The sequence below is a fragment of the Budorcas taxicolor genome, chromosome 5, assembly GCF_023091745.1.
Source record: "Budorcas taxicolor isolate Tak-1 chromosome 5, Takin1.1, whole genome shotgun sequence".
Lineage (NCBI taxonomy): Eukaryota > Metazoa > Chordata > Mammalia > Artiodactyla > Bovidae > Budorcas > Budorcas taxicolor.
Window position 1 is genome coordinate 29,776,431 of NC_068914.1, and position 14,587 is coordinate 29,791,017.

At 40.4% G+C, this 14,587-nt stretch overlaps 1 protein-coding gene across 1 annotated transcript in view; it reads left to right on the forward strand.

The window, feature by feature from the left end:
* ANK3 (ankyrin 3) overlaps positions 1-14,587 on the forward strand; it is a 375,681-nt gene that overhangs the window by 271,838 nt on the left and 89,256 nt on the right. The window contains exon 26 of the mRNA XM_052641329.1: positions 11,375-11,481. Coding sequence (XP_052497289.1) covers positions 11,375-11,481 — 107 coding nt within the window. The remainder of the gene's footprint in view (positions 1-11,374; positions 11,482-14,587) is intronic.

Genomic DNA, 14,587 nt, shown 5'->3' on the forward strand with positions numbered 1-14,587 from the left:
TGGAATGCTGAGTGCTGGCTATTGGTAATGGTCAAGTCTGGCCTGAACAACCGCCTATCGAGGGCAACGTAGAAAGTCTTCTAGCACTTCAAAGCGCAGGTCAAACTTGAGATTATGTCAGTTCATGCCTTCTTTCCAGGAATAGATCTAATTTTAACCAAGTAAAAAGAAAATGAGGGAACTCCTTGGCAGTCCAGTGGTTAGGATTTTGTGCTTCCACTTCTGGAGGTCCAGGTTTGATTCCTAGTTAGGAAACTAAAATTCTACAAGCTGCTCAGCAAGGTCAAAAAATAGAGAAAGGCATTCTTCGCCCGTTGACCTCTAACAAAACCTTTCATTTCCCTTTGGTTCTGGTGACACAAATGCCAGGCATCTGTTGTTGTTTAGGCACGAAGTCGTGTCCAACTCTTTGCAACCCCATGGACTGCAGGATACCAGGCTTCCCTGGCCTTCACTATCTCCCAGAGTTTGAGCAAACTCATGTCCATTGAGTTGGTGATGCCATCCAGCCATCTCATCCTTTGTTGCCCCCTTCTCCTCCTGCCCTCAATCCTTCCCAGCATCAGGGTCTTTTCCAATAGACCTTTTCCAAAGAGTCGTTTCTTTGCATCAGGTGGCCAAAGTATTGGAGTTTCAGCTTCAGCATCAGTCTTTCCAATGAGTATTCAGGGTTAATTTCCTTTAGGATTGACTGGTTTGATCTCCTTGCTGTCCAAGGGACTCTCAAAAGTCTTCTCCAGCATCACAATTCAAAAGCATCAATTCTTCGGCACTCAGCCTTCTTTATGGTCCAACTCTCACATCTCTATAGGACTACTGGAAAAACCATAGCTTTGACTATAAGGACCTTTGTCAGCAAAGTGATATCTGTGCTTTTTAATATGCTGTCTAGTTTTGTCATAGCTTTTCTGCCAAAGCATCTTTTAATTTCATGGCTGCGGTCACAGTCTGCAGTGATTCTGAAGCCCTCCCCAAAATAAAATCTGTCACTGTTTCCACTTTTTCCCCATCTAATTGCCATGAGGAAATGGGACCAAATGCCATGATCTTAGTTTTTTGAATGCTGAGTTTTAAGCCAGCTTTTTCACTCTCCTCTTTCACGGTCATCAAGAGGCTCTTTAGTTCCTCTTGGCTTTCTGCCATTAGAGTGGTAAGATCTGCATATCTGAGGTTGTAGACGTGCATCTACAGAAAGAGAAAAATGGGGCAGCTGCAGGGTCCTCTCCGTCTCCAATTAGGTTGCTCTCATCTTTCAGACTTCCTTCTTCAGACCTGATTTGTCCACAATTTTTGTGTCTAAGGGGGCTAGTAGCAGGGCTTCTGATGGTGACCGGTTTAGAAGGTGTAACTATACCAATATGCAAACAGTTATCCTGGCTGTTGGGTCCCTGTGAAGATCATTCTGGAGTCAGTGCTGGAGGCCTCCAGTAGCCTCCCCGTACCTGGAGGCAGTTGTCACACTGTGGACACGCCCTAACTCTCCTCATTTATTTCCCCGCCTAGGATTCCAGATCCTTTTAGCTAGACTTGGTCTTCTGTTTGGCTGAGGATGGTCTCCTGTATCTTTAGCTATATACTGTGTTGTGTGCAACTTGATGTATTTGCCAGGAACGTGCAAATTGGAGAGTTCTTCGGGAGAAATTCACATTTATTTGTTTAAGGCCTACGCCCTTTCCATGATCTCAGTAATAGAAAGGGAGAAAAATGCCCAACCCAAAAGGCTGGTTATGCTAATAATGTTTCCCACTGTCCTTGCCAACCCCATCCTACTCCCTGCCTGCCCACTCCCTCCTCCATCAGCAGATTAACTTTCCTGTTTCTTGCCTTTAAGCTAATTTCTAAAGGGCTCTCACAAATGTACCTGGCGGCAGAAGGTCACCAGCCTGGGATTAAAACTTTGTTAGAGATAGTCCTTGAAAGATAAGCGCCTTCAACTAGGGGCATTAAATGTGCTGCTCTTTCCTCTTCAGAGTGCTTTGCCAGCATTACTCAGGTGGTCCACTCAGCACCTCTCACAGATTGGTCAACAAGATTACAGACTTTTTTTTTTTTTTTTTAAGGCGGAGAGTTTGGTGTTGTAATTTAAGGTAGTTCATTTAGACGTCTTGAGCCGGATGTTGATGTATTAGCATTCTCAGCTTCTATGCTGACCTTGACTTCACCTTCTCTTGTTAAAGTGGTTGCTAAATTTTCTTAAAATCAATCTGATTTGGAAATCCTTAGAATGCAACTTCATTTTGGTTTGTATTCGAGTCTTAAATAAGTCTTATGGGTAATAAGATTTCTAGAAAAGAAATGCTTTAGAAAAAAAACCCGGTTTACTAAGCTCTTAATTTTTCTTTTTCTGCTTGAATCAGCTTTTCTTTTATGGAATCCATTTATAAGGTGTACATGATGTTTTGAAATATATCTGCATTGTGAAATGATGTCCATGGTCAAGCTAATTAACACATCTGTCACCTCCCATAATTATCATTTTTTGCTGTGTGGTGAGAACACTGGAGATCTACTCTCTTAGCAAATTTCAAGTGTTTGATACGTTTTTATTCATTGCAGTCATTGTGCTGTGCTTCAGGTTTCCAGAATTTATTCATCTTGTAACTGAAACTTTGTTCCCTTTGATCAATATCTCCTCTTTTCCTCCACCGCCCCCCACCCCAGCCTTTGGTAACCACCACTCTAGCCTCTGTTACTGTGAATTAGACTTGTTTTAAGATGGAATCCATTTCTTTCTGTTTTAAAAAAATACATATCTCCCCTCTCTTTTGGATTTCCCTTCTCATTTAAGTCACCGCAGAGCACTAAGTAGAGCTCCGTGTGCTGTGCACTAGGTTCTCATTAGTCACCCATTTTATGCATAGTAACGTATGTACGTCAGTCCCGATCTCCCAGTTCACCCCTTTCCCCCTTGGTATCCATTCATTTGTTTTCTACATCTCCGTCTCTGTTTCTCCTTTGCAAGTCAGATCATCTGTACCGTCTCTCTAGATTGCAAACATATGCATTACTATACAATATTTGCTTTCTCTTTCTGATTTACTTCAGTCTGTGTGACAGTCTCTAGGTCCATGCACCTCTCTGTGAATGGCACAGTTTCATTCCTTTTTATGGCTAAGCAGTATCCCACTGGGCCACAGTCTTCTATATCCATTTCTTTAAAAGATATTTCCGAGTAGTTGTGGTAGATGTCCAAATAGACCTACTGTGTATTTCAGCAGTTTTCCATTTCATTCAGTATCTGCCACAGGTCACAATAATTACAATAATCAGGGCAGCACCTACCATTCCTTTTATTAAATGTGTCACCTAATTCCATGTATTCAGCCACCTTATGGACTAAGTATTATCGTTCCTGCATCACAGACAAAGAGCCTGGGGCTGAAAGGAGTGTTTTACTTGCCCATCGTCACATTAGGTGATGGTTGGTGGTCCGGCTGAGAATAGAGCAGATCTGATGACTGCCTGAGTCCCTTCTGCTGCCGCCCCTTAGGCCAAGTGCCACTGTCACAAGCGAAGCATGGCAGCCTGAGGGAAGCCTCGTCACCTGGAAGAGTCGATGTTTAGACCAGAATTTGTCGAGACCAAAATGCCACTTAATGTTTGTTAATCCAGCAGGCTACTCCCTATAGTCTAATAAAAACATATGCCAGCCTAAAAAACTACACAAGGGGCTGCAGTGTTACATAAATTTAAGAAATAGATTCAATTATAAAAGATCTGGGAGTATCAGGATTATTATTATCTGTGTTTTTGTTTACCTAGCAATTTAGAATTTTCACACCATCTTCATACTCCTTGGGTCATTGCATGCTCACAGTGAGTTAGGACAGTAAACATTATCCACCACTACTCTAATGCAGAAATGGAGGTTCAGTGAGGGTTTCTGACTTGCCACTCATGGGCTATGAAGTGAGGCAGCCCACCTGAAACCCAATCATCTATTCTCTGTCTAGGGAATCTGACACCCACGTGGCCCTGCTTGACATGTGGCTGTAGGCTGAAGTTATCCTTGGGTAACTACTAAAGCCACTACGTGCTGGGTAGTGACTTTTGACAAGCTTGTGCTCTCCCGGGTGCCCAGGCTGCTTACATCATCCAACTGTTTCTCAACTAGATCGTGCTTACAGGTTTTCCGATTAGATGCACTGAGTTTTGCCTGTGACCTGTTGCTGTGAGCTTTACCTGGTGCCATTCACGTTAGCAGTATCCAGACCACCAGTTCATCTGCAGGATGACCTGCCGGGGGCAGCCATGCTGATGGACTTACCTGGTGCTATCTGACACTGGGGGTGACAGCCTGGCTGCCTGCACCCTGGAGCATTAGCCGATATTGGAGTTAACTGGATTTCTCTTTCTTTTCCTTGCAAATACTTTCTCTTCTCCTGACACTTTTCTTCCATGCCTGCACATTTATTTCCAGGCCTGGGCATTTGGGTGCATCCTCATCGGTGAGGCCAGTGTGTACTTGTTATCCTCTTTGCTCTGATGAACATGGCTGGTGAGAAACTATTTTGGGAAAGTATGAAGCTCTGGGAGACAGTGATATCATCATTAGTCAGGCTTTAGACTCTATTGAATAATGTGCATTTTGATTTTAATAGTATCCTTGACATCACTTCCAAGATGAAAAATGATGTGCTTAATCATAATCATTTTAGACTTGGGGAGTAAAAGGTCTTAAGTCAGTGTGAACTTTTCCTGAACGTAGTGTTTTAGGTACTGAGTATATACTTTATCAATTCCTTGAAATCCCGCTCTGAACCTCAGTTTCCTCGTCTGCAAAATGGTGTAATATTACCTCCTGAGGCTACTCGGTCCTGAGGATTCAAACAACACGTGAATGTAAAGGCCTAGGACAGTCCTTAACGTTGAGTTGATAGAGTTGCTGTTAACATAGAAATTTAACCAAGACTAAGGCATTTAGGGTTAATTCTCAAAATTCTCCAAGCCAGGCTTTAGCAATACGTGAACCGTGAACTTCCTGATGTTCAAGCTGGTTTTAGAAAAGGCAGAGGAACCAGAGATCAAATTGCCAACATCTGCTGGATCATCAAAAAAGCAAGAGAGTTCCAGAAAAACATCTATTTCTGCTTCATTGACTATGCCAAAGCCTTTGACTGTGTGGATCACAATAAACTGTGGAAAATTCTGAGAGAGATGGGAATACCAGACCACCTGACCTGCCTCTTGAGAAATCTGTATGCAGATCAGGAAGCAACAGTTAGAACTGGACATGGAACAACAGACTGGTTTCAAATAGGAAAAGGAGTACGTCAAGGCTGTACATTGTCACCCTGCTTATTTAACTTCTATGCAGAGTACATTATGAGAAACGCCTGACTGGAAGAAACACAAGCTGGAATCAAGATTGCTGGGAGAAATATCAATAACCTCAGATATGCAGATGACACCACCCTTATGGCAGAAAGTGAAGAGGAACTAAAAAAAGCCTCTTGATGAAAGTGAAAGAGGAGAGTGAAAAAGTTGGCTTAAAGCTCAACATTCAGAAAACGAAGATCGTGGCATCTGGTCCCATCACTTCATGGGAAATAGATGGGGAAACAGTGTCAGACTTTATTTTTTGGGGCTCCAAAATCACTGCAGATGGTGACTGCAGCCATGAAATTAAAAGACGTTTACTCCTTGGAAGGAAAGTTATGACCAACCTAGATAGCATATTCAAAAGCAGAGACATTACTTTGCTGACTAAGGTCCATCTAGTCAAGGCTATGGTTTTTCCTGTGGTCATGTATGGATGTGAGAGTTGGACTGTGAAGAAGGCTGAGCGCCGAAGAATTGATGCATTTGAACTGTGGTGTTGGAGAAGACTCTTGAGAGTCCCTTGGACTGCAAGGAGATCCAACCAGTCCATTCTGAAGGAGATCAGCCCTGGGATTTCTTTGGAAGGAATGAGGCTGAAGCTGAAGCTCCAGCACTTTGGCCACCTCATGCGAAGAGTTGACTCATTGGAAAAGACTCTGATGCTGGGAGGGATTGGGGGCAGGAGGAGAAGGGGACGACAGCGGATGATATGGCTGGATGGCATCACTGACTTGATAGACATGAGTCTGAGTGAACTCCGGGAGTTGGTGATGGACAGGGAGGCCTGGCATGCTGCGATTCATGGGGTCGCAAAGAATCGGACACAACTGAGCAACTGAACTGAACTGAAGGCATTTAGAAGATACATTCTTCTAACTGAGTGGGGTCTGTTGATTTAATATAGGCATCCTGTGTCTATAATTGTAAAGGGCCAGTCCTAGCGCTGGAAATTGTTTTTGCCGTGTTTTCTCTACACATTATCAGATTTTAACAAATGGGCTAATATAAATAAAAGTCCTTTGAAAAGTAGAAGTGACTTTCAAAAAAGAAAGGAAAAATAGAAGCAACTACACATACTTTGAAAGTCTTTGAAAAGTAGAAACGACTATACCGTGCCAACACTGGCCTTGGTGCCTGATCTCAGGTGTACATTTTCACTTAATCTTCATATCAACCAGTCGTCAATTTGAAAATAAAGGAACTTAGATCGAGAAAAGTTAAGAAACATTCTAAGAATCTTGAAACCAGCAAGTAGTGCTGGGGCATCTCCAAGTGGGCTTTCAATAAGGAAAGAAAAAGAAAAGTCAAAGGCAAAATATCTCCTTCATTCCTGGTGGAGGCCAGCTTGAGTGTTGTCTCTGACCCAAGTGGGCCTTGGTAACTGCACCCCTGGGCAGACCCCCCTACCCAGTGGCCAGCATCAGTGACCCGGGACAGGCAGCCCTCTCACGAAGTTCCGCGTAGGGGAACAAAGCACGTGGCTCTCCTCTGTGACCAAACTCAGGCCCGCAAGAGTGAAAACTGCATCTGAGCAGAGCCTCCCAGCTGCCTTTCCCAAATCTTCCATGAAGATAAATAAACCACATTTCCAGGGCTACAGTGCCTATAAAGGAACAGAGTGAGGCCTTCAGTGACACAATTGAGCTGCCTTTCCAAAATGGAAAGCTTACGAGTGGGAAAAGCACTCTCTATTCACAAATGGCAAAGATGATTTTCAAATCCAAGTCTGTGACTCAGCTCTAAAGCCTGGCTTTTCCATTAAGCCCCGGACACACCCCTATTTGGTGTGGGAAGTTTGAGAGCCGTCTCTAGTTCATCTTTTTTTTTTTTTTTTTTAATAAGTATGGTGTCTTTATTTTTTAATTTTTTGGCTATGCCTCGCGGCATGTGGCATCTTAGTTCCCCCAACCAGAGATTGAACCTATGCGCCCTGCATTGGAAACATGGAATCTTAACCACTGGACCACCAGGGAAGTCCCTCTAGCTCAGCTTTTTCGACCATCATTTATGTAGTGTCTGATTTACTGTTTTAAATGTCTGTTGTAAGTAGCCAAGTGGAAGAAGAGTTTTTCCTGGTACTGTGGTACCATGCACAGTGATGTGGCAGAACATTTTGAAATTCATATTGTTGATTAAAATAAGTAAGCCAGTTCAAGCGGCACATTTCCGTTTTAAGTGAATGTAGCCATTCCCTTCTCCAGGAGATCTTCCTGACCCAGGGGTCGAACCCAGGTCTCCTGCACTGCAGGCAGATTCTTTACTGTCTGAGCTACCAGAGAAGCCCAGTCTGTAGAAAGAAGTGTTCAGAGACAAGTAGCTTGGAAATGAGGCTACCACCTCATCTCTATAAAAACCATAGGTTCAGATGGCATGCCTTGTTTCATATTTCAGTGGACGCATTGTGAGAAGAGCCTTTTGTTTGTTTGTATTTTGATTATTAAAGTTGTTAGGCCTGCCCATAAACCTCTGCAAAACTCTATGGAAAAAAAACTGGGACAAATGTCAGGACATATGGCCAATTGTTCTGAACAAGCCTTTGTGTTTGTTCATTGTACACTGGTTCATTTGTGTTATGACAGAGTTCTTAGGAGTGGGGAGAGTGAGGGACCCAGGAAGGAGTCAGAGGGGTCCCCACGTGCTGGCACACTCCTGCCTGCATAAATATTACATGACGGCAGTGTTACCTTTTTGTGTGATATAATTGATCATTTCAATAATTAATGTCGCCAGTGTATGTTTCTAAGAGGACCAACTGTAATTACCGAAGAGGAGTGATATTATTTATTTATTAGAGCTTGAAAAAAATGGGTCCTTTGGAAAATAACCTTAAGGCCCCAAATGTAGGAATTTTAGTTTGCTAAAAGATTAAGCAGCACCACTACTTCGCATCAAATATTTTGCCCTCCTCTGGAGGTGAGTTGGGCTTCCCAGTTGGCAGTACTGGTAAAGAACCTGCCTGACAATACAGAACACTTAAGGGATAGGGGTTCAATTCCCCCAATCCCAGGGGTTCAATCCTGAAGCTCCCCTGGAAGAGGGCATGGCAACCCGCTCCAGTATTCTTGCCTGGAGAATCCCATGAACAGAGAAGTCTGGTGGGCTATATAGTCCATAGGGTCGCAAAGAGTCAGGACACGATGGAAGCAACTACGCATGGAGGCAGTTCTTCGGGGTCTCTAAAAGTCAGTAAAATTGGTAAATGAGGCCAGACTAAAGCCAACATCTAATCTTTGGTTAAACCATAAAGAATGTGGGCACTTTCTGAAGTGATGTATTGCTGTTTGGGGATTAGGAACCTGGTTCTATAAACTTTTATGAACATTCATTTCTGCATTCCCCTAACATCTGGATAGGATAGTGACTGCACGTAAGTGTTCCACAAATTATTGTTCTGTTTGATTTCAGGGCTATTCTTTAATGTTTATAATTCACAGTAATTTAGAAAATTTGTTTTCTTATCGAATATACACACCAATAAAAAGTCATGTTCTGTTATCAGACATGCTCATTCGGAATATAAGAACCTCCATATACACCTTCAGCCCCTTCTCTCCAGAGACAGTGACTTGGGTTACCTTTTGATGACTGAGTATTAAGCTCACAGGGTACTCTGCATGGTAGAGGACTTGCCCTCTGTGACTCCCACGAAGGAAATGAACCTGGAACATTTCACTGGAAAATTTCAGAGAAGACTCTCCATTCTCAGCCTCCAGGCTCCATCCCTAACTGTCTATCTGGGAGACCAGTAAAGGTAGAAGTTTGGGTCTGAGCATTTGGTATATAAGCTTTCGATTAATCTCCATTTTCATAATGGTGCCTTTAACCTTCTCATCTTCTGCCTCTGGTCTCTATACCTCTAACTTTCTGCCAAGGATGATGGAGGGCAGTTAGTTATTTGGTGACAGATAAATCAGTGAGGGGATTGTGAGGATCACATCACTTTTATAGAGACTTTCAACCAACCCTTGTTTTCCTGCTGATGTGTTCTCTTGTTCTCTTTGTGTGCGTGTGTGTGTATGTGTGATTTAACACTCAACTTCCGTTTTACTGGGGTTTCCATAGAAAGTAGATCTTTAGCAGGATGAAGAATGAGATTGATATCATTTGTGGTCATGAAATACTATCCTTCATCAGATCTGGAACCTTCTTAGTGATTCTGTCTTCAGACTTAGCCTCTACTTTATTTTCCTCTTCTTCCAAGAGTCCAGCTACACATATGTTACAACTTTTCACTGTGTTCTATGTCTCATACCATTTTCTGCATTTTTCATTCTTTTAAACTATCTACCCTTGACATACACATACTACTATATTTAAAACAAATAACCAACAAGGGCCTACTTTTTATAGCACAAGAACTCTGTTCAATATTCTATAATAATCTAAATGGGAAAAGAATTTGAAAAAGAAGATGTATATGTATAAAACTGAATCACTGAACTATACACCTGAAACTAACACAGCATTGTAAATCAACTGTAGTCCAGCATAACATACAATTTTTAAAATCTGCCCTTCATTTTGTATATTTTTCCACTTACACTTCCAGTTTACTAACCTTGTTTTCTGTTGTGTCTGCTCAAGAACTCACATTATACTGAGAACTGGACAAAGACCCATTGGACTCTTTCTTCTACACATTCCAGGGCTCTGTTGAATTATCCAACTGTATTTTCTCTATCTTTTCTATTTTCTTAAACATACTAATCATAGTTATTATGATGACTGTAATGAAAGTTCTTATAAGCCTCCTTCCAGATATAGGATGACATTGGGATCTGTTTATAGTGTCTGGGTATCTTTTTCTGGTTTTGTTCATGTGCTCTGGCCACCCTTGGCAGTTTTGCATTGCATGCTGGACATGATGTATTAAAAACGAGTTTGTAGACACAACACACCCAGCCATGATATATTCCTTCACAGAGGGGTCACTATCTCTCTGCTCTGCAAATAGAGGGGTGGTTGAGTCTTCTAATCCAATCAAGACTTTGCTGAAATGAGGCTGGTTTGAAGCCCTGTTAAGCCTCAGGCAGTCTCTGAACTGTCTCTGGCCCTTCAGGGTCCTTATTTGAAATTCTGGTATGATCTTTGAGGCCCCACCCCTTCTAAGTCTCAAACTCAATCTTTTTCTCATGAAACTGCCCAAAAGCTCTACTATGCCTTTTAGAAATTTTCGGGTTGTTTTTTCAGCTTCCTGTTCTGCACAGCCCCAGAATTTAGCAAATGTTCTGAACGGAAATCTGTAGCGTGCTTGAGGCCACCCAGATCTCCACCAAAACTCTTTTGGTTTTTGTATTCCCCTGCAGGTAGCCCCTGTAGGCACAAAGCCCAGATTCCATCTGCACTGGTAATTGACAAATGCCCCCAAGTTAAAAATGGAAACAAAAAGTCAGCTCATCTTTCTGCAGGTCCCCTCCTCGCCAAGTACAGGTCCTCCAGTTTTGCGCCTCAGTTGTTCTCTGCTGCCTGCAGAGACAGATGATTTCCATACTTATCTGGTGTACTTAGCACGGCACTAAGCTGCTGTGGGCTTCTCTATCCCACTTGGAAATAGAAGTCATCAAGATTGATTTTTTTTTTTTTTTTTGAGATTCAGAAAAGAAATTTACAGTTGTAGGATTAACTTAAGAGACTTTTGAAGTGGTTAAAATTACTTCTGTGATCTTCCTTGTGCCGTGCCAATTACTCAAGTGGTTTCTTAAAAGACTGAAATAATAGAGCATGTCAATGAACTTTATTTTTTAATTTTTGAAACTGCAGTGTAGACCTATAGAGGAATATACAGTTAGGCCCATGGATGCAAAGGACTGATGACACTGGTTATTTTATATAAGGGACTTGAGCATCCCCGGATTTTAGTATCCACAGGCACAGGTGGGTGAGGGGTGTCCTGGAACTGGTCACCGGAGGATAAAAGAGATGACTATAAGAAAATGCTTATTTTGAATGTTGAACTATCTGGACTGATGGAGACATACAGGTATATTTTATAGGTGCAGAGAAACCACTGTCTTGGGCAAGTCGCTGACATAATATATTGTTTATTTTTCAGCATCTAACATTCACAAGAGAGTTTGACTCGGATTCTCTTAGACATTACAGCTGGGCTGCAGACACCTTGGACAATGTCCATCTTGTCTCAAGTCCTGTTCATTCTGGGTAAGTAATCAGAAAGTCACTTCTCCTGTTAAATTAACATTGCATTTATCATTTGCAGTTATAAATTCACATTGGCAAGTTTCACATGTGTTAAATATTGATCTTCTAAAGTACTCCATTAATGAGTATACGTGGCATATATTTGTAAGTCATTAGTAAATTTTTTTCTAGACAAGTCTGCATATCTGTTTTTATTGACAAAAGCACAGTGTTAGAAAGGAAATTAATTAAGTGCTGGTGCATAAAAATTGCCTGGCTATTCTGGCACTACTTTTAGGCCTTTCATTTTGCATTTCAATAAAAAAATTTTAGTATAGTCATTTCTTTTCAATTTTACTTTATTCAAATGTTTTTTCTGAGTATATTATTTTCCTGAAATAAAATTATGATGAAGTTGTATTAAAGCTTTTTAAATAAATGAATTTTTAAAAGAAAAGAAACAGTAAATGTACCAATGTGTGTACACCAGAAGAGCTATAGTAAAAACCACATCAAAGAGGCTCCTCTTTGTTGCCCTGTTAGTCAGCAGGCAGCTAAGAGGTGACCTGCTTCAACTGCTAAACTGGTAATTACTGTATTTTTAGATATTGGGTTCTTTGCCTAATAGGTAATTAAAACTTCGGATAATCGATATGTATACAAATGGGAAAGAAATAATTTGAAAATTTCAAAGTATTTTCACCTGTGAAATTGATGTTTAGGCCATAAATTAATTGTAATTCTGGACAAGTACAGATTCATTTTGAATTAAATAAGTTAACTATGATTAACATATGTGAAGTGCCTTATATATCTTATGAAGTATTTTTTGCTGCTTTGAATTACAATAAAGTGTGATGGCTAACATAGCTAGTGCTTGTGATATATCTGGCATTGTGCTAAATCCTTTCACATGTATTATTTAATATTTATTTGAACCTTAAAATGACACTGAGATAAGTTTTATCATTATTCCCATTTTGCAGAGGAAAGGTCCTAAGCTCAGAGTAATGCTACAAATTATTTAAAGAATTCTTACACAGTTATGGCTTGTAACATCACAGCTGTAAAACACAAGTCACCACAATGTCATTTAAACAGAAATAATTTACATGCAAGTGCTTTATAAACTATAAACTACATGGTGGTCTTTGAGTCATCAGTTTTGCATTTCTTTAATTCAATTAGAAAAATTCTTAATTATAGTAACATTAATTCTTAAACTGCTTAAAATATTTACATGATTTATAGTAGATGTATATGGGTCTAAAATTGCAAAAGCAAAAAAAAAAAAGAAAGTCAGAGTTGATAAGGAAAATATAAAACACCCAGAACACATTCATTCAGTGGGCAAACATATTGAGTTTTTTGAACCAAGTTTAGTGAATCGCCACCATGTTACCAAGATCTAGAACCAGTACTTTGTACTCTGCATAGGAAGGAAAAGCCCAAGGGTTTAGTTTAGTAAATTGAGACGCTGAGGCATCGTAGGGTAATAAAATCAGAAATGAGCTTTCCTCTGCATCGGACACAGTATAGCATTTGAATATACAACTTATCTCTCCTTCCCCTTGAATTCATTGACGACAACAGACCTCTTCAGGGAAGCAAAGTAATAGCAGCTAGTTGGGCTTATTTGAAAAGGAGAATACACACTGGTATACACTTGGAACTAGTTCACTAACGCCAGGTCTGTGGAGTAGCTTATACATAGCCATATGAGGCAAATCTTTTTCCAAATTGTCCCACAAATGCCAAATGCCTTGGTTTTGTTTTCTGATGGTTTTTATTTTTCCTTTGCTTATCATTGACGTTTTCTGTTGCTTGCTTCTAATTATCTTACATTAATTTTCCCATTTGCTTTCTAAATTATTTTGCAGCTATTCTTCTCCACTTCCTCAGTATGATTCAAGGTGATAACTGTGTCTTTTATGTGAATCATCCCTTTTTGTATTTTTAATTTCTGTGAATTTTCCCCACAGATTGTGTCAGTGTCTGTAAGTGTATCAGCATTTGTCATCCTGCTGTTCCTAAAACTAGAAACATTCATGTGTTAGTTTTAAAATCATTTGTAGAATTCCTGCTTTAGTTTAATTATTAATAAGATACAATGAATATGATTCAGTATTACGTTTTCATTTGTTTTTGTAAGTTATAGTGCATGAAATTTTATTTTGTATACAACATGTAAGAAGTGAAGTTGCTCAGTCCTGTGAGACTGTTTGCGATCCCATGGACTGTATAGCCTAGCAGGCTCCTCCGTCCATGGAATTTTCCAGGCAAGAGGACTGGAGAGGGTTGCCATTTCCTTCTCCAGGGGATCTTCCCAACTGGGGAGGGAACCCAGGTCTCCTGCACTGCAGGCAGATGCTCCACCCACTGCACCACAGGCAGGAGTTTAAAAAACAAATTTCTGTATTTCATGATGTTATTGAATAATAGTACTCAATATTCTGCTTAACATTTGCCCCATATTTCCTCAGTCTTTTGGCTCTATAAAGCTAAAAACCTTAGAACAATAAATAATCAGTAATGAGCCCCAGCTATGTGCTGGGTGCTATGCAGAATATAAAGAAAGAGATTCTTCCAACTTGTCATTAAAATCTTCTAAGCCATGGTTTTTCCATTTGGTTCTGATATTCTCTGTAGCTGGGGTATTTTTATATTGACACTGGTAACCTTCTTACACTACCTTCAGTGTATATATGTATATATATTATATACCTACAATATATATTTCATTTATTTATATATGTATAAATGAAATTTATCACTCAGTTGTGTCTGACTCTTTGAGACCCCATGGACTGTAGCCCTCCAGTCTCCTCTGCCATAGGAATTTTCCAGACAAAAATACTGGTGTGGCTTGCCATGCCCTCCTCCAGGGGATCTTCCCAACCAAGGGATCAAACTTAGGTCTCCCACATTGCAGGTGGATTCTTTACCATCTGAACCACCGGGGAAGCCCATGATATATATTTCATATATTTATATATGTATATATTTTTCTGTATTTTTTTCAACGTTAATAACCAAATCTGACTTAGGCAATTTCCAAGCACACGTAACAAAATAGTTTTGTTTATTGGTTTATTCAATAAACATTTACTGTGTTCTTATTATGTGT